At 46.1% G+C, this 23430-nt stretch overlaps 1 protein-coding gene across 3 annotated transcripts in view; it reads right to left on the reverse strand.

Moving 5' to 3' along the window:
* PACS1 (phosphofurin acidic cluster sorting protein 1) overlaps positions 1 to 23430 on the reverse strand; it is a 122183-nt gene that overhangs the window by 67961 nt on the left and 30792 nt on the right. Inside the window, exon 1 of one of the 3 annotated variants that reach the window (XM_075938964.1) lies at positions 19701 to 21861. The exons of the other annotated variants lie outside the window; for them this stretch is intronic. Within the exon in view, the coding sequence (XP_075795079.1) occupies positions 19701 to 19702 (2 nt within the window). The 5' untranslated portion in view covers positions 19703 to 21861. Of the gene's footprint in view, positions 1 to 19700; positions 21862 to 23430 lie in introns of those variants that run through there. 3 annotated transcript variants of the gene reach the window in all.

Genomic DNA, 23430 nt, shown 5'->3' on the forward strand with positions numbered 1-23430 from the left:
ATCTCTGGCTTTATTAAAAATTATGCCAACTGTCTTCCCAGAAAAGAAATCCTCCCGAGCTTGCAGTCACGGTAGTTATCTCCCGTTTAGAAAGCACATCTGCAGGATCAGCAGCACAGTTCTTTTGCATAGTGTTGCCAACCTCTGGTCTCATCATACTATTTTTCAATGTCCTGGAGTCATGTTACTTTGTGATAATTTCGGCTTTCAAAAAGCAAGGTGAGAAAAGCTCAAAGACTATGACACCCTAATGCAGGGTTTCCCAAACAGTGGGCCCCGACCCACCAAGTTACAGGAAGGTTGTACTTGGGTTGCCATGTGCAAGGCCAGATTAACCTATCACTGGCCCCTGGCTGAGGCAAATGTACATTTGTCCCAGTCCAGTAAAATGCAGGGGAGCTAGAGAGCAAGTCCATCCTGTATTCACCCTGCAGCAGCAGTTGGTCCAGGGTCCCAGCTCTGGATATTATGACCTAGTACACAGGATTGAAGGGCCACTCAGGACAAACCTAGTGGCACTGTGATCCCACGCACCAGGTCATAAAGCCCAGAGCAGAAGGCTGGGACTGGTTTGCAGGGCAAGAGCTACCGCTATGGCACACACTCACTTTCCATTCCCACAGGAGGTGATGTGTGTGTGTGTGTGCGCGCATGTGTCATACAGGGTCACAAGCCTCCCCTGATTTGCTGCTTGGCTTGTACAGAGCATGCTCATTAACACCACTGAAGTTGGCTGCCCTCACTCTGTCCCTTCATTATTGAAAGGCCTGGGTCATCTCTGAACCCCATCATGCCCCTCGGCCTTCCCTACACATCAGGCTGCAGTTCAGAGCGGAGGGTGCATATCTGGACTAGTGTGTTGCAAAAATGACAAAATGCAGTCGGTGGGTTGCCTTGGTACAGTTTGGGAACAAGTGGCCTGACGACTCAGAAACCTGGGTGTCAAAAGAGAGCCTAACATGAACTGTAAAAAACCTCAGGCATTTGGGGAGCTTGGGTTCTGATCTTTGAATGCTTGGGATTAGCAGTGCTGTGGAAGTGCACTGAGCTCCCACTCTAGATCAGCACCCCACTGCGTGAGCTGCTGTACAATCCCACAGGAAGACAAACACTGCTCAAAAAGTCAAATGCACAGAAATGCCTGGTATGGTAAGAAACAGCCACACTGAATGCAGATTAAGTGGCATGTGGACTGACAATCAAGGCAGATGTACAAAAAGGACCATGTGTGACACTATGCCCCCATATTTTTATGAAGATATATTTTCAAATATAGATTTCAAATATGAATATGCATAACTTGAATATGCTTTATGTAAAATGGGGCAAATAATGTATCATGCAAGAGTCTGTAATCCCCTGTGTATATTCTAGCTGCATATTTGTGTGCATGTATCTTTCTTGTATGTGAAGTTAGAAGTATAAAGTGTAAATCTGTTTATTGAATCAGGTCTTCTAATGAAAGTCATCAGTGGTACGTAAGGAACTTAATGGCCTGGTGCTCAAGGCAACGACCAGTGAATAGTTTTGTTTTCCCAGTAAGCCTGGATTGTGATTGGGTCTACCAAGACACATAAGAAGGCCACCTGGCGCTTGGGGAGGGGTGGGAATGGAATAAAAACTTCTCATCCTGGGGAAATTCTATTTAATGAATGGGAAGCAAACAACGATTGTCTTCAACTGGTTTCACAAATTACTTCCCACCTCAAGAGAACACATGAAAGAACCTGGAAAGAAAAGAACTCTAATCAGGAAAGAAGCTGTTAGACACAGATCAGATAAAATATCAGACTACTTGATTAGTCAATAAGGAGGGAGGGGGCACTCCCTATACCCACTGCGCCTCTACCTCTGAAATGTAGCAAGAGCCTGCACCCACAGCTCTTGCGACATTTCAGAGGCACAGCGGGGAACCCAACACAGGAGGCAGAGGCACAGTGAGGAACCTAGGGCAAGCAGAGACTGCTTCAGTCCCCTCTTGTGCCGGGTCCTGATAGCTGTGCCTCTGCCTTTGAAATATAGCAAGAGCCTCCCATGACTCTAGCTACATTTCAAAAGAAGAGGCACAGCTTCTGGGACTGGGCACGAGTCAGGACATCTGATTCCTGGCTCACGCCTGGTCCCCTGCTGCACTTCTGCCTCCTCTGCCCCCTACCCCAGAGATGATGGGGGGGGGGAGAAGACTGGCTTTTAAGCAGGCTCCCCTCAGCACCTGCTCCCCCACTTGCTGCCTCTCATAGAGGCAGCAAAGGGGGGGAATCAACTAGTTGTGTAGTTGCTTGCATCCCTACTTTGCAATTCCCTTTTATTAAATAGTGTTTAATCACATGTGAAGAAGGTACCCACAGAGAAGCTTCCAGGGACCCACAGAGAAGCTTCATCAGCTAATGAGGACACTCACTATTCACAGAGCCCTTTTGCCTTGTAGACCTATATGGCAGCACCCACACAAACTAATACTAGGAGCAATAGATACACATATCCACCACTGGGATGGAATTTAATTAACTCTCAGCTTTTAGTCCCATTTGAAACCACCCCAGAATTTAGCACCACCCATTTGAATAGCAGTTAGCTATTTCGCAGATGGAGGGGAAAATAAGCTGCAACTGTAATATGTTTATGGAAGTGTCGCAGACACACCTGGCTTGGTGCTTTAGTATTATTTATCGACACTGTGGTTGTGCCCAGGCAACTCACTCATGGACCAGGATTCCACTGTGCTAGATCAGAACAAAGGCAGCCCCTGACCAGAAGAGCTTACAGTTAAACCTGTACATAAGAAATATTATTTTTATTGTTCTATCAGCTGTAGTCTAGTTTGGTGGGTGGTTGCAGTTAAGGCAATATGGCAGCAGACAAAATTCTACACAGGTCCAATGGCTGGAAGAAGCAGCTAGACAAGCTCAAGCTAGAAACAATGTGCACATTTTTAACATGAACCATTGGACCAGCTTTGCAAGGGTTCTGGTGCATTCTCCATTACTGGCAATTTTGAAATCAAGAATTCTAAAAGATTCTGCTCTAGTTCAAACAGGCATTGATTCAGTGAAGTTCTCTGCTCTGTTTTACATAAGAGCTCAAACTAGATGGTCACAATCTCTCTTAGGTGGTTATAAAACTATAAATACGTGATATACACAGAGACAATGAATTTATTTATAGTCTGCCTCTGCCTTGTGTAGATAAAGATGAACTAATCAGCTTTTTACAGCTTAAATTTCTCTGAAAATCAATTTTGTAAACTACAAAAATTCTGGAAGAACTCCACCTTAAGAGATGCCTGGAATAACAGCCTTATATTTATATTGCTCCAGGTACAAGGGGCTTATGAAACAGGAACCCTTTCAACACTGGAAAACAGCCAACTCTGAGGTGGAACATGGCAGCTGCGTAATAGCTCACAGCAACACTATACAACAGTTTAGGCCACGGTATCACACAATTCAACTGCAGGACAAATGGGGGCAAGTACAATGTAGTTCCTGGAATTTATTCAGTACAGAACAACTAAAGGGCCCCCTAATATCATACACACACCCCAACTTCCTAGTGAAGTTTTACTCAAGAGTCAGATATATAGGAGGGCTGGCAGTGTCATGGTTTTTCTAGCACAGTAGGGGCAGTGGGGAGGAGAATCCCCACCCCTAAAGGTAGGGAAACTGTGTTGAACGTCTGTTTGCAATGTGAGCATTTAAATACATAGCTGCAGGGGGTACCCCTCGTGAGTAAAGGCACCTGCTGGTGTTTTAAACACTTGCAAAAGCTGCTTTTCTTTTTTATAACAGAGGCAGCTCGAATGAACCATCTACTCACTTGCCAGACAATGTGCCCCGTCTGCAATCAACTACTCAGTACTGGGAGGAGTCAGAGGAAGTGCTGCACGCCTTGATAACAGGAAATCTGCCCTCTACCACTCCCACAGAAGAAAGGAAATTGGCAAAGAATTCATACAGCAACTAAACCACTTCATCTCCTTGCCTTTGACGTACATGGAGAAAGCCTGCAAAACCACAGTACTCGCCAAGGAAAAAAACTTTCCTGGCAGCAAGAATTAACTAATAACTTGATCAAAACCCCTTTTACCTAACATGGCAGCATTGCACGAGAAGGCAGGGGTATGAGGTTTTACACTGATCAGACTGGAGTGGGAGGGGTATGATGACACACTTGGTCTTTGTCTAAGGTTAAAGCAGTTATCAGACTCAGGCTAACTCTGACAAGTGTTTAACAAAGGGAAAAACATTATTTTTTAAGACTGCTGAAGGAAGCTTTTATCTAAAAGGAAAATTACAGTCCAATTATCTTGTAAAACTTCAAACTCTTGAAGGGCGGCAGCAGCAACGAGCTCTTCAAAAGAAGCAGTTTTAATAGCTGCATTAACTCTAGCAGCCGGAGGAAAGAGCTCAAGAGAGAGTATTTGCTAGAAACAAGATTCACGTCCTTTGGACACCGGGACGTATTGAGGCTCTAGATGGTTGGGAGGGGTGGGGGAGAGAGATAATTATTCCAAATAAAGCTGCTTTCTCTAGCAGACACTTAGCCTCACCAGCGATGAGGTTCTCTTGCATTTCCAATGTGTTTCACTGTGGATTTTTGCAGAATGAAAATACATACAGAACTAGAAAGGGGATACCTCATCTGTGTGTATGTGCGCGCGTGCGTATACATATGATTATGTAACTGATTTACTATTTCTCTCGTAGCCACGAAATGCATACCACCGCTGTCCCGCTTTGCTCAAAGGATCTCCACCAGGATTCCAAGTTGACAAATGTTCCCCATCTATTATTTTTGAAGGCATGCAGCTTTTCAAATGCCAGTGTCAGAAATGTAGAATGGAGCCCCAGATCAATACTGTGCTGGGAGAAAGCCTTCACAGGCTGCAGCATTATTACCCAACCAGCTGGGCTTGCTGATTCACTTTGCTCAAAGACAGACTACAGTCTTTGTATGAGGGGTGTTTTGTGCATATCGATTAATGCTGTAGTTTTCAATCAGTGGTCCGCCGACCCTTGGGGGTCTGCAGATCATGTCAAAAAGGTCTGTTTCTCCTTTCAAAAATATTTAGGGGGTCCCCAAATGGAAAAAAAAAAGGCTGAAAAGGTTGAAAGCCACTGATCTAATGTTTTCCTTTCGAAACCAGGAAAGGTAAATACAAGCAGAAATCCCCTGACTGGCTTCACAGGAATGACAGCCCAGCACTGTGCAGCCAAGCAATTGTTCACGCAGGACTTTTTGTAGCTATACCCACAAGGTGCCTGATCAATAACCACTGTGAAGTGCAGGCACCATTCACAGAACAGACACAGCGAAGGTAGCAGCCACACTTACCACCTACCCCACCGCCAGCCTACAGGAAGCAGATACGAGTCAGCCTTTAGCACCTCTAACAAACCTGCACCAATTAGCACCAAATGTTTGCATCTCAAAGCTGCCCCACAGCCCCACCAGCTCATTCTAGTCTGTGAAAGGGGTATGGGCCTGCTTGCAGATTTTCTACTAATGGGAATCTGCCTATTAGGGCTGTGACTAATTTCCCACTGATGTAAATAAGTACAACCCCTAGTTTGGAGACAGTGACACCGGGATCAAAGAGCCTAACACCCGTGTCGTTTATTCCTCTTCCTGTACAGGAATAGCTACCTTCAGAATACAACTTTAGGTGCATCCCCACAAGAGGGAATACCAGTGTTGTCAAACCTTGTGCATACAGACAAGCGTTAAGCTACGTCAACACTACCACTGATGTTGGCAAAAATTACATCGTTCAGTGGTGTGAAAAAGCCACCCACTCAAGTGACATAAGTGTTATCGGAGTAAGTGGTGGAGTGCACAGCTCTTAGTCAGTGGGAGAACTTCTCCCACCAACATGGCATGGCTACCACCACTTACAGAGGTGGTTTTATGATGTTGACAAGACAGCCTGTTCCTGTCGGCATTGTGCAGCTACATGACTGATTTCGCCACAGTGCAGCTGTATCAAACCAGTTGCACCACTGTAAATTCTCTAGTGTAGACATGGCCTTAGTTTGTGTTACTCAGATGTTGCCAGAGCACCAAAAAAGCAAGCTCAAGACTAAAATTCTGGATTTTGCATGACCCTATCCACACAGGAAGAGTTTTGTTTGTTTACATTTACTCAGCAACAGCAATGGTATATTTACAGCCTCAACCTCCTCACCAAATATGAGGTGGTGACCAGATTTCAGGCTGTAAGTATCTAACAAGATTTCCAGTAGCAGAGGGCTCTCAAACTGAGATCCAATAGCCGGGAGCAGGCTAGACAAAGTCAAGCTAGAAAGAAGGTACATGTTTCTCCCAGGGAAAGTGTTTAACTACTAGAACAAAATCCTGAGGGAAGGAGCGACTGTACCATCTCTTATTCTCTTCACATCCAGCCTGGCTTCCTTTATGGAAGTATTTGCTTTAGTCAGACAAGTGACTGGGCTCAAGGTAATTGAGTACACTTCTCTCTGGTCTGTGATGTTCTGGTGTCAGATTGATCTCATGGCCCTTTCTGGCCTTGTGCTTCTGGCCTGTCTGAAGACACTAAAGCACAAAAGTCTTGCTTTATGGTTTCAGGAAGTTCAGTAGTTTGCCTCCTGGCAGCAATTCCAGAGCAAGAGTATGAAAAAGGACCAAGAAGTCAGACAAAAAAAGGCAGCTTCATGCTACAGATACTTAGGCCACAGTTCAGGATGGAAACACAGCTCAGCCTTCCCACCAAGTTCATCAATATCTCAAACCCTCTCAAAGACTCTGTGCACCTTGTAAACCTGGATCTTTGCTGCCTCCATCTAGTAGCATATCAAGTGCTGCAGGATTTGGGAGACAGCAAGACTGTGAAAAGTACCAATCTGCAGGCCTCCCTTAGCCTGCCTGACAACCCATGGAATAGGTAAGGGGTTCATTATGGAAATCTCATTAGCTTGCTGCCAGGAAAGTAACAATGAGTTAATTTGTGAGGGCTGTCATAGTGGCATGGTCCATCATTAATGAATATGCAGCTTGCCACACCTTGAGAGACTGACGTAGCACTTAAAAAAACAACAATAGTCCTGCAGCATCTTAGAGACTAACACTAACGTAGATAAAAAGTTTTAGAGGAGTAGCTAAGTTAGTCTGTAACAGGAAAAACTTAAACAACAACATGCATCTGACGAAGTGGGTCTTTGCCCACGAAAGCTTATGCTCCAACACTTCAGTTAGTCTATAAGGTGCCACAGGACTCCTCGCCGTTTTTTTTAAAAAAAAACATCATCATCTATTGGTACTCATAAAGGAAATCTGCATGACACATTCAAAAGACAAGCCTGGGAGCTTAAACTCATTGCTCTGCTAGACACTAACAAGCACAGACTGAACAGAGACCCCGGATTCATGGCTTATTACCCCAATTTGTAACCCACTTTTTTCCCCCATAACTATACATGTCAATGGGCCACTTCACTTTGAATGGTGCATGGGCACTTAACTATTTATGCTAAACCAGCCTTTCGAGCTTGTATTTAGCAGTGACACACTTAGGACATTTCCCAGATCAGACATGCTGGGTGGCTCAGAAGCTGGTCTCTCTTCCTACAGGGCACACGAAGTAAATGATATATTTTCACTGAACATTTTGGTCAGGGATTACTTGTGCCTGCCAGGACAGACACCCAGAGTGGCAGGGAAGGGGCATGTGAGGGCACCCCATTTAGCAATTAAAATTTTGGCACCTCCTGAGTTCTACCAGGAGTCACCTATGATTTGGGTTATACTTCGAGGCTGTGTCTACACTGAGCCACTTATTCCGGAAAAGCAGCCACTTCTCCGGAATAACTTGCCAGCTGTCTACACTGGCCGCTTGCTTTTCCGGAAAAGCAATGACGATCTACTGTAAAATTGTCAGTGTTTTTCCGGAAAAACTATGCTACTCCCATTCGGGCAAAAGTCCTTTTCCGGAAAAACTGTTCCGGAAAAGGGCCAGTGTAGACAGCACAGTAGTCTTTTCCGCAAAAACGCCCCGATCGCGAAAATGACGAGCGGGGCTTTTTTCCGGAAAAGCGCGTCTACATTGGCCACGGACGCTTTTCCGGAAAAAGTGCTTTTCCGGAAAAGCATCCTGCCAATGTAGACATGCTTTTTCCGGAAATACTTATAACGGAAAACTGTTCCGTTTTAAGCATTTCCGGAAAAGGGTGCCAGTGTAGACGCAGCCCGAGTGTCCCCAATTCCCAATAGGCCAGGGCTTTAAGCAGCACACTCCGATGCTACTGAGCCATACCCTGCATCACCTGTTCCGAAGCTAGAAGACTGGTCTGTGGAGGCTGCCAATCCAGCAGAACACTGAGTATTTTCAGCACAGCTGAAAAGGAAGCCCAAGCCCAAAATGTGTTGAACAATTAGGCAGCCAAGCTGAGTATTGCAATTACAAATCAGAGTGTTTGGGCTTCGGGGATTCCTTAATTGGACATTACTAGGCCAGATGAAAGGAACTAACTGCCACACTGCTTCAATGTGCCCACAACACACACTATTGTCTTCTGCTACTCTTGATGAGCTGGGCACGCCTCCAAACTCTCTTCCCATTATGGCTTGGAAGGACTGGACATTTCTGAAATCATTTCACACCCTCCTGTGCCTCAGCTCAGGGATTCGGGAAAGTACAGCAATGCTCCACTGAAATGGACCGGCCTGGCCAGGTAGCAGAGCTTTGTGATCAGTGGGGATGGGCATGCAGCACAGAGAGGGACCGAACACACCTGCGAGTCACTTGAAAGTAGGACTAAGAGATCCTCCGGAATAGGGCTTTATTCCGGAGGATCGCGCCAGTCTGGACGCTCTTTCCCGGCTTTTCCCCAAGCCGGAAAAAAAGCGGCGGCCATGTTTATTTAAATCCTGCGGGGGCTATTTAAATCCCCCGCGCATTTCCCTATTCCAAAGTTCTAAATTAGCATGGCTATTCCGAAGAAGGGGCCAGTGTAGACACAGCCCAGCTGTCTAACCCTTGTCAAGCTTCTTGTAGGCTTCATAGCAAAGGAGGGATTTGAAGGTATATAATGAGGCAGCGTGGCAGTGCATCTCCAGCGTGAGGAACAGCAGGGAGAAAGCATCAAGGGAGATTTTACAAGTGGGCAATGAGGACAGGTGAGGGAGACTGGACCCAAGCTCTCAGTAGCAAGGGAGATGACAGTGGAGTGGGGATGGGCTGCAAGGGGCATGGAAATGAAGACAAGTAGCTGAGGTTTGACATGATAGAGGAGCCGCCGCCAGTGGAGGGATGTGCTAATAGGGGGACATTGTCAGAGCAACAGAACCTTTGCAGCAGCATTTTGAATGGTCTCAAGCAGGGTAAGATGGAAAGAGCAGAGAACGGTGCAGTGATCACCTGCCCCAGAGAGCAGTTTTAGCTGTGCAGGTGCATAGGAGAGGTCAGCTCAGAGATGTTCAGAAAGAATCAGCAAGATTCAATCTAGAAGTTGAGCCTTTTAAAGCAACACATACCCCGGCTGCCTTCCCACACACTGCCAGCTGCCATGAGCACTATTCACAACATTCATGGTAAGCCTGAAGTTATACTAAAGCCACTTACATACTGCATGGCTGTTTAATCCTCATAGTCCGGGGGGCGACGAGGCCAGTTGGCCATCTGGTCTTGCAAACTGACAATGGCCAGTACCAGATGCTTCAAGAGGAAGCTTAAACACATACCACTGACAATCATGGGGTAAGTTGCCTATAGTGGAGACTTCGTCACTCCTCTAGGCCATGTTGCCCCCTCTCTGGTCAACTCTGCAGGGCATCCTCCTCCTTGACAGCACCCATGGGCAGGACAGAAGTGCAGTACCATTCTGTATATAGAATTGCATGTGGGTTGAAGGGGAAGACCAAGCCAAGTGCAATCACACACTGGAATTTGGCTGGGTTCAGGCCCTGGTGCTCATTAGGGATGTTAGATATTGTGTAATTAAATAGTCCTATAACCGCATGCAATCTTAGAGGCTACATGACTACTCAATAGTTCCCGGGAACAAAGCTGGCAGCCAGTGTGCTCCCAGCCCCATTCCCACGAAGCCCCTTGGCATCCCATGCTGCTGCTCCTGTATCAGAGGCATCAGCGTGGGGAACCAGTCCTTGAGGGGAGCCAGTTTAAAAACCAGCTCCTCTTGCAAGCCTGCTGCCTCCTGCCCCGCGCTGCTTCCTCTGATACAGAGGCAGTAGCGCAGGGTGGTAGCAATCCCTGTACACGGGGAGCTCAGACGCTCCACAGACAGGTCTGCTTCACGGCCGCCTCCCTTGCCCCAGCCCCACGCTGATGCCTCTGATAGGGCACAGAAGGCACCGCAGAGCTGGTTCTATGGGACCTGGCTTTTAAGCTGCCCCATCGCCCAGCACCAGCTCCTAACGCCTTTTTAGGAGGCAGCAAGGTGGGGGCAAGAGGGTTTGTGGAGCTGGCATGCATGGGAAGCCTGCTTGAAAGCTGGCTCTGTGCACATATCAGCTCCAGCCTGCCCCCCTCACCCTCTGCGCTGCTGCCTCTCCATCAGACACAGCAGCACAGGAGTAAGACAGGGGCAGGCAGATATGGTGCTCATGGGGAGCCTGCTTAAAGCCAGCTCATCATGGGCACCAGCTTCTGCTCCTCCCCCTTGCTGCCTCTGATAGCAGCAGGGGGGAAAGGGGAATGCGTGTGATCGACAAGATTGACCAATAATCCTAGGCTTATTGACACCCCTAGTACCCATCTCTTACAAAAACACCAGATGCCCTCCTGACCCAAGCAATCAGCATGTATATCTTACACCTCACCGCAAAGATGAGTGCTCCACCAGCATAGCATCCCCTACTGCCACCCTGAGGACAATGGCCCTACCAATTACTCCCACTGCTCCCTGCAAACCAGCACAGCCTCTGGGCACTAGATTCAGTGCCCTCTTGGCTGGGATGTATCACCACCATCTGTAGCGCTGTAGGGATCACCTGACCATCTGGGATACAACAGTAAGGTGTCTGGAAGCTGGCAGGACATGCTGCTAGAAATGCTGCAGTTTGGCCACCCCAAAATCTAAACTGTCCTCTCCTGCTTCTCACACATTCAAGTCTTTGTAGATTCCTTGATAAATGCAGCTCCCTCCACCCCCAAGGACCATGGGAATCAAAACATGCACAGGTACAACTCCCACAGGAAATTTCACAGGATCCTTTTAACTGCAGCAAACACCTTTGCACTGCAACAGAATCATTCTGGGGAAATGAAAAAAGGAGTAACTGGAGCACAGAAGGGGTCTCCTTTGATCAGGCCAAGGATAGAACTTGCCTTTCGTTCTCCAACCATCATGGCCCCTTCTGTCATTCAGCCAGTTACTTGGGTGGATCTCAAAAAGCCAAAGGAGAGCTATGGGTGTAATTAAAGTGTCTCTTCTGTGTCACTGTGTCACCATGTTTTCTTCATTTACACATATTTATCATCCAATTCATTCACTCTCCAATGCTTCTGGGCCTCTCACGTTTTGCTCTTTCAGCTATAGCTTAGATGTCAATGCATTATGCTCCAATATTTCTAACTAGCAGCAGCAGAGTTGGGCAGCTGTGCTACATGCAGAAGGGCATGGTAAACTGTGCTTCACAGTGGGGGTGGGGAGCTCAAAAGAAAATAAACTCTCTTTTCCAGGCACTAAAATACCCTCTTGATATCTTTGCTCTTCAGGGAGTTACAGGCCCACCCAAGCTTTGCTCTTCTAGCTTATGGAGTGAACCTAGCCCAACAGTATATCTAGATCCCTTATCATTAACAGCCACCTCACTTGGAAAGCAGCATCAGGGGATCCCAGTTAATTTTGTCAGTTGCTCCTGATCAAGTCTGTATGGCTGAACAATTATTTTCCTTTATTTTGTAACCCGAAGTCCTACACATCAGCCTGGGATCTGAGAGCTGAATTGCCTCCAGCTTACAGATCAGGAAAAAATTCTACAAGGGAGGCACTTAGTTGGCAGATGGAGTTGAGAGTGCATGAGGCCAGGATGAACGCAGCACCCTTACCCACAGCTCCGGTCACATCATCATGTTAACTTTTGTTTCCCCAGGTTGCAGTCAGTGTTGGATTGACATTGATTAGAACTACAATTTAATATCTGGTGTCTTAGGTTGGAGTAGTGGCTCTGGAAATCAGCACTCCCAGTTATGTTTCGGGTTCTTTGAAAATCTTCCATGAAAAGGTGCTTTCAAAACAAAAAAAGCACCAGGCCCATTAATAGCTACACCTATACAATATTTTCAAATGGCTTATTCTCATATGCTCCCATATGCTCATCACAGACTGGCCACCTCTCGTTATACTATCCCTGATTAAATTAATTGCCACCTAACTAATAAAAACCCTTTAGCAGCAATAGCTCCGCAAGGGTCCTTGAAACAGATGGTCTCTTCAGCTAAACAAATTAAATCAGCCCAGCTACCATGCCCAGACTGGAATCCTTGTTCATTTCTTCTCCTTTGAGGATTGTAAAAATAAAACATGGTGGCCCCAGGTAGAAAATCTGGGTTTGATCAGAGTTCTTCCTCAGTCACTGTAAGCTGAGGATCAAGCAGGAAATACTAAACAGAGACAGCTGGGCTAAGAACTGGGCAGTACTTTGGAATCACCAGTATTTAATGCCCTAGAAAGAAATGAAACTCCAATTCTGATGCAGGAAGACGACAAATCACACAAATCTGGAGATGGATTAAAAGGCTACACAGCAAGACTGTGCCAGAGATGGAAAGTTTGAATAGTTATTTCTCTGCTCCATCTGTTTGTTAAACAAAAATAGCAATTTTAAGTGTTTGATGCCAGAAAATTACTGTGCAAAGATTGGCACTTTTTTCCTGAATATCTCAGCACCCTGTGTCTTAAGTCATATCTCTAGGTTTCCTGAGAAAAGTTTGCTCACAGGAGCCCTATGTGAGGCAATACAGCTAGCTTGAGCATCCAGTTTGACCATAACTGGAGATTAGGGGACATCACTACCAAGGGAGTGAAGACAGATATATGTTCAAATCCTTTGGCTGTATTAAAGTGAGCACAAGATTACAGTTTGTAGGAAAATGAAGGGGCAGAGGGAAAAGTCTTGTGGAAAAAAATGACTTTGGAGAAATATTTAACACCAAATATTTTTGTTGAAAACCCCAAAAAATTTCATTTCAAAATGGCACTGCTGTCCCTCATGAGAGTTGTAGTTTAGGTGCCTTGTTCTCCCATTTTCTTCTATGGGCACAGCTTTGTGGCTGAACTTCACTTCCCATGATGCACCTATTTCTCCCCTCTTGGTGAGGGATGTTGGATAGTTTCACTGGAATCATGGGACATGTAGTCTGGCTAAGGTGTCTGGCTCAGAATAGAATGGATGCATGGTGGCGCAATTTTGAATCATAACATTTTGAGTTTGGGGCATCTGTTTGGCCCAAAGCAGGTCCTTTCTGCAAAATACTGTGTTTATCTGAAAGCCCAGTTTTCTGATAAAAGCCAGTTAAGACAGAAAGTGATCAGCCAGTCGCAATGAATGTAACATCGCTGAGAAAGAACGATCAGGTAACCTCACTGAGCCATTTTCGCAATCTACTAGTGAGGCCACTGTCACGCTGATCTATTCTTGTGAGCAGAGGCATTGCTAAAGTTAATGTTGATTTATTCAAAGAAAAGTTTCCTAGGAACTTGCAACTTTCACTTTGATATTACTGTATTTGTTCATCTCTCCTACGTCCTCTCTTATTCACATCTGAGGTAGGTTATTGTAAATCCTATTTTTTTATATCATTCCTTGCACTGAAGCCTTTCTATGCTTCTAATCAGCTTTCACTGCCCACTTTGGGCCCTTCTCACTTGATTTTTCACTTCACTGAAAATATTCAGTGCAAGGAAATTTGAGACAGCACAGCTTGGATTCTGCCACACTCGGAGAGATACAAGCTCAAATGAAGATTAATGTTGCAAATATATGCAGCTTTAAAAACCCTTAGATAGAAGCCAGCCGTCTTCAAAGCAGAGATGATGAAACAGTTTTTCTCCACGCTGATCCAACGGAAGTGGAGCTTTCCTATTTGTGCTGATGCAATTGCTCCAGCAATAAAGTTTGAAAGCAGTGTTTCCATGCATCAAAAAGGAAGGTACCCACAGTTTCAAAGCTTTAGCATTTTAATGGTCACCTGTACCAAGCCAGAGAAAGGTAATTATTCAAGCTTGAAAGAGTTCAGAACTAGCCTGAAGGTATAGAATGTTAAGAATCATTAAAAAGGGACAGAGAATAAAACAGAGAATATCTTATATAAAACTATGCTACGCCCACATCTTGAATACTGCAAAAACAGCAAGGAGTCCTGTGGCACCTTATAGACTAACTGAAGTGTTGGAGCATAAGCTTTCGTGGGCAAAGACTCCCTTCGTCAGATGCATGTATCTTGAATACTGCATACAGATGTGGTCGCCTCATTTCAAAAAAGATATATTGGCATTGGAAAAGGTTCAGAAAATGGCAACAAAAATGATTAGGGGGTTTGGAACGAATCCCATATGAACAGAGATTAAAAAGACTGGGACTTTTCAACTTAGAAAAGAGGAGACTAAGGGGGAAATATGATAGAGGTCTATAAAATCATGACTAGTGTGGAAAAAGTGAATAAGGAAAAGTTATTTACTTATTCTCCCAATATAAGAACTAGGAGTCACCTGATGAAATTAATAGGCAGCAGGTTTAAAACAAACAAAAGGAAGTTTTTCTTCATTCAGCGCAGAGACAACCTCTGGAACTCCTTGCCAGAGGATGTGGTGAAGGCTAGGATTTTAACGGGGTTCAAAAAAGAGCTAGATAGAGTCATAGAGGTTAGGTCCATCAAAGGCTATTAAGCAGGATGGGTAGGAATGGTGTCCCTAGCCTCTGTTTCTCTGACAGGGCAGGTATCATGTGAGGATTACCTGTTGTGTTCCCTCCCTCTGGGGCATTTGGTGTTGGCCACTGTCAGCAGACAGGATACTGGACTGGCTGGACCGTTGGTCTGACCCAATATGGCCGTTCTTGTGTTTTTATGCAAGGAATTGTTTAAATTAGAGAGTAAGGAAAGATCCTTACAAGAGCAATTATAAATCTATCTCCATCAATATTCCTAGTATAGGCAAGGCCTAAGAAGTTTTAAATCTAACCACACAGGTAGCTAGTTATAATGGATTTATTGAAACTCTAGCTACCTGAGACGATACAAATTCCATTCAACAGATTTCCCTGGGTTCAGATACACCAACACAGGCTGACACCCAAGATAGTAATGCTATTTTAATTAAAGTGTTACTTTAATGAACTGCGGGCAGGAGCAGTGAGTTATATGAGCCCATTGTGTCCATGCTCCAACAAAACTCAGGGCTCCACCAATGTTCAGGGCCAGGTCTCTCCCGCACAATGCGGCCCTTGGAGCATCTCCTGGCCCTGCCTGATGTCCTCAGATAATTTAAAAGGGCCCAGAGTCCTTTGGTAGTACAGCAACACTAAGGCAGCTTCCCACCCACCTTTTCTCTGCGTTACACCTGGAAGCAGCTGGCATGTCCCTGAAGCCCTTAGAGGGAAGAGGGGAAAGGAGAATGAGAGTCTGTCTGTGCACTTCCTCAGCTCTGTCGACTACACTGCTCCCATTGGCTAAGAACCGTGGGGGCAGTGTCTATAGACAGTGGTGCACAGAGACACATTCCCCCAGACCTCCTGCCACCCTTAGTAAGCACTACACCCCTCAATTCCTCCCACATTCCAAATTCCTATCTCATGCCAGAGCCTGCACCCAAACCCTCTCCTGAACCCAAATCTCCTGTCCAAATCCAGAGCCCACACCCAAACCCCCTCCCAGAACCTGCACCCCTCCCTAACCCAGATTCCTTCCTAAAGCCTTAGGCAAGTAGGGGTAGGAGGGAAGAACGAGGGTTGCCAACTCTGGAAAATGATTTTTATGGACAAAAAATTACAGATGATGAAACATTTTTGCAGGCACAGCATCATGGAATATAAAGATGGCGTAAAGGGACAAAAGTGAACAATTTTCAATGTGTTTATTCGTACATCACAACGCTCCTGCCTCTCAGCTGAGCTGACAGGGATAGTATCTGTGAAACTCCAGCCAGAAAACTGAACTGGGCAGCAAGCAGGTGGTTGGCGGCAGGGAGAAGCCCATAACACAGGCAGCTGGACCCGCAACATGTTGACAAGGCATGTGGACACAATCCTATTCCTATTACAACCCCCCGCCGGCCCAAACCATCCCCCTTCCCACCTTGGGAGGAGAGGCACAGGAGCCGCTCATCCCCCTGGGCCTGGGGGCCACCACCAGTGACCACTCTATGATATCTTATTGGTGGGCAGGGAGGTTGCTGTGCCTGGCCCGCTGTACCCCACCCTCTGTAGCCGCGAGAAGCCCAGCAGGAAATTGTGCTGCACGCATACCCCCGCAAGGTTGCTGCTGTGCTGAGGTGGTGACGCTGAACATTTCAAAGCTGGAGATGGCAAAAGTAGCCCCTGCCTGGCAGCAACAGGGAGCCCCAGCCAAAAAAATTATCCTCTCTGACTCTGCCCCAGAAATTGTAGACTCCCTGGAGCTGTCCTGCAGTGTGGAGCTTACCCCAGGGCCAAGGAGGAGGAGGGGGGTGGAAATGACTCCTCAGCTCCACTGCAAAGCTCACTTTTTCTTTGTTTACTGATATCTAAATTAGGGATGTTAAATTAGGCAGTAGCATGGGGTGCCAGGTGGGAGCAGGTCTGCGAGGGAAGCCAGTTTAAAAAACAACTCACCTCACAGACCAGCTGCCTGTCGCCCTGTGCTGCTGCCTCTGATAAAGGCAGAAGCATAGAGTGGCAGCAGCCCCTGTCCAGGGGCGTGTCTGAGCTCACAGACCCAGTGCGAGCCAGAATTAAGCCAGGCTGCCTGCCTGCCTGGCTCCTAATACACTTTAAATGCAGACCCGCAGCAGGGTTATGTCCCAGACCTGGCGCAAGCTGGAACTGAGCTGGGTTGCTGGCCAGCCTGCTAAAAATTTACTGGCAAGGAGGGAGGGAGAAATGCATGTAATCTATAGCATTAACCAATAAATAAAAGCTTATTGGTTAATCAACTATATTATTACATTCCTAATCTTAATATTTTATGGATTTTACAGACAGGTCCAATTTTAGCTTTAAAAAAAAAAAGAAACAGACTTTATATGAATGTATTGACAGTTGACAACCCTGGGCAGGACTTAGACCCGTTCTGGGCACCACCAAAAATTATACAATTTTATTGGCCCTGACTGTGGCTGCCAATAAAAGCACCCCAGACATCTAAGTCTGGCAACTCAATCTTCAACGCCAGATGCATGAGTCCATATCACTTCAGCAAAAGGAGTAATTCATTTAAGCTGCATGCAGAAGGCCATTATTATGAAGGTCATCCATCCAAGTGAGACATATGCATCCTCACTGTAACACGTTGTGGGATCCTGCTTTATATCCCACTCATGGAACTCCCTGAGTTCCTGAGGAACAGGCATAGTTCCTAAAAGTTTATGCCTGTAGATTAGCGTTACTGAAAATTTAGGGAGAATTACACATAAGGAACCATCCCCTCCTAACAGCATAGAAGGCTCTGATGGCCAGCCATTCATTCAGCCATTCAGAAAAGCTAAATTCTACAGTTGTGAAATGTCGGAGCCTTAGGTTAGTGTTCCATCTGCCAGGCATATACTTGGGTTTGATGCTAACTGTATTCCTATCACTCCTTTACAGCGATCATGACAAGTATCCAATTTATGCCCAGGCTGCTAAGCATCAACAGAACATATCCCCTCTCCTTTCCTCCCTAGCATGGATCTGTTCAAAGCCAAGCAAGGTTTACTCAGTACAGCTGTCAGTCAAGGTTGTCTCAAGGACTCTTCCGCCCATTGCAGAAGTCTCCTGCTGAATGCAACGGACCGTGTTCCAAGCTCTGCCAGAGGCAGTTAGCCACATTGACTCAAGTCCAAACCTGCTCCGAGCAGCAACAGGAAATTCACACGTCAAGATACTAGATGGAAGCTTTGTTGAGACTTGCGTGTTCTGACATCAGAAAAAGTGATGTCTTGATACCCCACAGGATTATTTTCAGTGGCTGCCAACAGTCAAGGGTAACAGGAAGCCTGTCATTGCTCAACAATCCAACAAAGCTTCCTCCTTCCTTTTCAAGGGTTTGAGGAGCTCTGCTCTATGGACAGTCACCCAATGGTACAAAAAGTACAGACACGGCAGTAACTAACCGGAGGATGATCTCGCAAGCACTTTATCTGGCAGCCATTTTAGCTCTGATAGGCTACACCACGCTTGGGAGCATGGGGGAGTTAATATTCTCTGATGCACAGATACAGAATCAAAGATATGGCTCCTGCTCTCCTTATCAGATGTGCATTATAGTCCAGAATTAACAGATACATAGGTTTTGAGGTATAATCTCAGAAAGGATTATAACCATCTAGTCTGGCCTCCTGCATAACAGAGGCCAGAGAATATCCCCCCGAGATTCCTGAGTCAAGACCAGCACTTCTGGCTGGGATATGGAGCTATCCAACCTTGAGCTAAAGACAGGTGAGTGATGGCATCATCACCACATCTGCAGGTAAATTGTTCCAATGGTTAATTACCTTTGCTATTAAAAGTGTGCCCCTTATTTCTAGTCTGAACCTCTCCTGCTCCACGTTCCAGCAGCTGGCTAGTAAATTTCAGCTACCATTTTTTTTAAAAAAATTACATTTTGAACCCTAACGTTTGCTAAGAGCCTTCCAACCACACAGCTCCTCTCCTGGCCCTGGTCCCACACAGATCTGAATGGCTCCCAAACACTGATAAATGTATCCTCCCAGCGCTGCTGGGCGATAAGGCAGCATAACCCAATCTGACAAATGGAAAACGGAGACAAAGTGCAAGTGACTTGTCCAAGGACACACAGACAGTTTAGGACAAAGGCAGGACTTGATCCCAGACCCGTATCATCCTTTTATCGACGTATGAATGAACACCCAATTCTGGGAGGCAGAATATGAAGAACAATATTCACCATATGGCCTTTTACCTAGCTCTATCTAGCAGGCTTAGTCCTGCTCTGGCTACTGATACTTGGCAAGTTTTCAAGCCCTGTCCATTTCAGACAGTGCGAGAGTCTACACTCATCATTCCCGAACAGAAGAGTCTCATCCATTCCAGGATTTCTTCCAAAGGGAAGGGCATTAGTAATGGCTCTCCAAGACTGATCCAGATAGCCCAGCACAATACCTCAAAACAGAGTGAAACAGTCCCCTCAACTTCTTATAAGGCTGCACTGGAGGGGAAAAGCCAAAGCATATCACTATTTGAAGGTACAAGTGAGTTATACAAGTTCTATGAACTAGTGCAAATGATTTCAGAAAAGATCTTGAATCACAAAAGACCTTACGCTGCCTTCCCAACACACAACCCCCGCACCCCACCAGAATACAAAGGTTTGTTTTCTCCTCTGGTCCCAGACTCATATTAACTTTTGATTAGAAAGCCATTTCCTGCCAGTAATCCAGTTACTAGTTTAGATCACTTCTCTTGCCAGGTCTATATCAAGACACAGGCTTTGCAATGAGACATTATGTACACCCAGAGAACTCTAAACCATGCCCAGTGCCCTGTTAATTTCATTAATCCTCCATTTCCCATAACTCCCCTGGACTCACATTGCCAAGTAACCTCTGTGTGAGTAGCTTCAGTGGCTCTTCATATGAACACAGCTTCACTGGCACAGAAATACCATGTGGTGCTCTTAAAAAAAAAATCAAACCACGTTTTCCTCAGCACTAAGAAGCTCTCATATGTCTCGCATGATTGAGAGGCCAGCTCTGAATTCTGGAATTCGACTGCCAGCATTTCCACTAAGGAGTGGCCTGGCAGCCATCCCAAACCACACCTGCCTGAGAGATTAGGATTTGTACATGCAGGCACCAATAGATTCAGTTCTCATCAGCTGAGTAGTTAGCACAAGTAGCTGCAGCATCAGCAATACTAAACAGACATCAATTGGAGAGCAAAGGAAGCTGCCTTGATGCAGGAATGCAAGAGCCTAAGCAAAAGAGAACCCATCTCCATGTGTTTCACTGTCTTGCCGCCCAAAGCGGTGTTAAATTTGCACACACAATGAATGCTTCACCCAGGGCAGAAACCTTGAGAGTGGAACACAGCAGCTCTCATTTCCAACTGCATCTTCCAACATCCCACATACTTCCTGTGTTTCCTTCACCAGCTCTCAGCTTCGTGCCTTCTTTCACACTATTCCTTTCTGCCAAACCAGTCTCCCGATTGCTTTCCAAAGACCGTGAGGTTTCTCCAATGGATTTGCGGCGACCCAGTTGGGCCAAGAAATACTCCAGCTACCAAGACTATCCAATATTCCACTGACAATGTTTCAGCTGGGAAAATTCAGTTCTCCAGTGGCAGCATCCCAGCTGGAAAAAGCACCATCCACACCCTGCAAACTCTACGGGGTAGATCTGTAGTGCACATTCAACTCATTGCATGCTTCTGGCATGACATGCACATCCCAACAAGCCAAGATCCCTCACATCTCTGTGAGAAGCTGAAGCACTTTGTGAATCATCTTAAATTTACTGCAATTAAGAGGCTAATGAGATTTAAGCAATACAGCACGACAAGATCACGGCATGCCTCAGATGCTGACTAGCGGGAGGAAGCCAGAGGCTTTGTGGCTTCAGCCATGTGTGAAGTTCCAAAACCCCCTACAGTTGCCCTGCCAAGTGGAATGAGGCAGTGGTGGCAGTTTGTGGTGGGTGCAGCATTCCCTGGGCCGTGGGGGCTTGCGAACAGGGAGTTTGGAGAGGGAGTTCTCCAGATAAAGGAGGAAGCTAATACAGGACCCTTGAGGGAAGTGGTCTGTCTGTAGTGTGTGTTTGTGTTTGAGGTTTTCTTGCTGTGTGCTGAGCTTGTGTTTGGTTGATTGGTGGGGGTTCCCCCCCCTTTCCATTCTTCCCGAGTGAGTGCTGCGGCTGGCAGGTGGAAACTGTGAGCCTCCAATCAGGGTTTGAAATCTAGAAGACTCTGGCTCATTGGTTGAGCCTTAATCAGGGGAAGGGGCTATCAGGCAGCCTAGGGCTTTATAAAGGAAAGAGTCAGTGACCAGGGGCTGTTAACAGGGAGTTTGGAGAGGGAGTTGGGAAGCGGGTGAGATACACTTGCCGTTCCTTAACATCTTTTTACTACACTCCTTCCCTTCAAGGAGGCATTTAATAATAACCGAGGAACTCTCAGAAGGAAGGAAGGTATGGATGTTGATAGCTCGGCTCTTGTTACCTGCACACAATGTGCCATGTTTGTCTTCCTCCCAGAAGAAAGAAGGGATTTCATCTGCACTAAGTGCAAGCTGGTCACCATTTTGGAAGAAAAAAATCAGAGGACTGGAGGCTCAAGTATCAACCCTGCATGCTATCAGAAAGGATGAAGACTTCCTCGATAGAAGGCAGCGTTTAATCCTGCAGGCACAGCAGGCTGAATAGCCAGTCAGGGCAGTACAGGACAAGGAAGAAAACTGGCAGCATGTAACCTCTAGAAGGAGAAGGTGGCCAACTCAGGTATCCCCCATTCCTGTAGAGGTAAGTAATCGCTTTCAGGCTCTCTCCACAGGCACTGCCGTGGAGAATGCTTTGGCAGGACCTCTCAGGGAAGAAATCAGAAGGGAACACCATCTACCGGAAGGCATGGAATGCGTACTCCTAGAGATGAGGGTTCCACGACCACTACCCCCAAAAGAAGATGGGTGGTGGTGGTTGGGGACTCCCTCCTAAGAGGGACTGAGTCATCCATCTGCCATCCAGACCTGCAAATCAGATTTGTCAATTTTACACATATAAAATTGACAAATCTGCTTTTAGAACATATGTGTTCACTTTTTTTGTATTGTATCACTTTGATATATATATGGTCGTGCCAATTTTCTCCCACAAATTCATCTGAGGAAGTGGGTCTGGCCCACAAAAGCTCAGCACCTAATAAACCATCTTGTTAGTCTTTAAAGTGCTGCATAGTCCTGTCTTTTGTTTCAGCTAGACCAGACTAACACGGCTGCATCTCTATCACTGTTCTGGTTATCTAAAGGTATTTGTACACCAATGCGAGAAGCCTGGGAAACAAACAGGAAGAATTAGAAGCCCTGGCCCAGTCAAAGAACTATGATTTGACTGGAATAACAGAGACCTGGTGGGATGCCTCGCATGACTGGAGCACTGTCATGGAAGGGTATAAACTGTTCAGGAAGAACAGGCGGGGGAGAAAAGGAGGAGTTGCATTGTATGTAAGAGAGCAGTATGATTGCTCAGAGCTCCAGTACTTAGAGGGAGAAAAGACTGTTGAGAGTCTATAGGATACATTTAGAGGTAGAAGTAACAGGGGCAATGTTGTGGTTGGTGTCTGCTACAGTCCGCCGGATCAGGTGGATGAGGTAGATGCCGCTTTCTTTGGACAACTGAGAGAAGCTTCCAGATCGCAGGCCCTGGTTCTCATGGGCCACTTTAATCACCCCGATATCTGTTGGGAGACCAATACAGCAGTACACAGACAATCCAGGAAGTTTTTGAGAATGCTGGAATAACTTCTTGGTACAAGTGCTGAAGGAACCGACCAGGGGCAATGCACAGCCTGGCCTGCTGCTCACAAACAGGGAGGAACTAGTAGGGGAAGTAGAGGTGGGTGACAACCTGGGAAGCAGTGATCATGAGATGGTAGATTTCAGGATCCTGACCAAAGGAAGAAAGGAGAGTAGCAAAATACAAACCCTGGATTCAGAAGAGCAGACTTTGACTCCCTCAGGGAACTGATGGGCAGGATTCCCTGGGATGCTTACATGAAGGGGAAAGGAGTCCAGGAGACCTGGCAGTATTTTAAAGAAGCCTTATTAAAGGCACAGAAAAAACACATCCCGATGCGCAGCAAGAAAAGCAACTATGTTAGGCGACCAGATTTGGCTTACCAGGGAAATCCTTGGTGAGCTTAAACACAAAAAGGAAGCTTACAAGAAGTGGAAATCTGGACAGATGACTAGGGCGGAGTATAAATATATTGCTCGAGAATGCAGGGGAGTTATCGGGAAGGCGAAAGCGCAGTTAGAATTGCAGCTGGCAAGGGATGTGAAGGGTAACAAGAAAGGTTTCTACAGGCATGTTAGCAGTAAGAGGGTGATCAGAGAGGGTGTGGGGCCCTTACTGGAGGAGGGAGGTCACCTAGTGACAGATGATGTGAGGGGAAAGCTGAAGTACTCAATACTTTCTTTGTCTCTGTCTTCACGGACAAAATCAGCTCCCAGACAAATGCACTAGGCAACACAGTATGAGAAGGAGGTGGACAGCCCTTGGTGGAGAAAGAACAAGTTAGGAACTATTTAGAAAAGCTAAACACATACAA

Source organism: Pelodiscus sinensis, chromosome 11 (assembly GCF_049634645.1).
Source record: "Pelodiscus sinensis isolate JC-2024 chromosome 11, ASM4963464v1, whole genome shotgun sequence".
Lineage (NCBI taxonomy): Eukaryota > Metazoa > Chordata > Testudines > Trionychidae > Pelodiscus > Pelodiscus sinensis.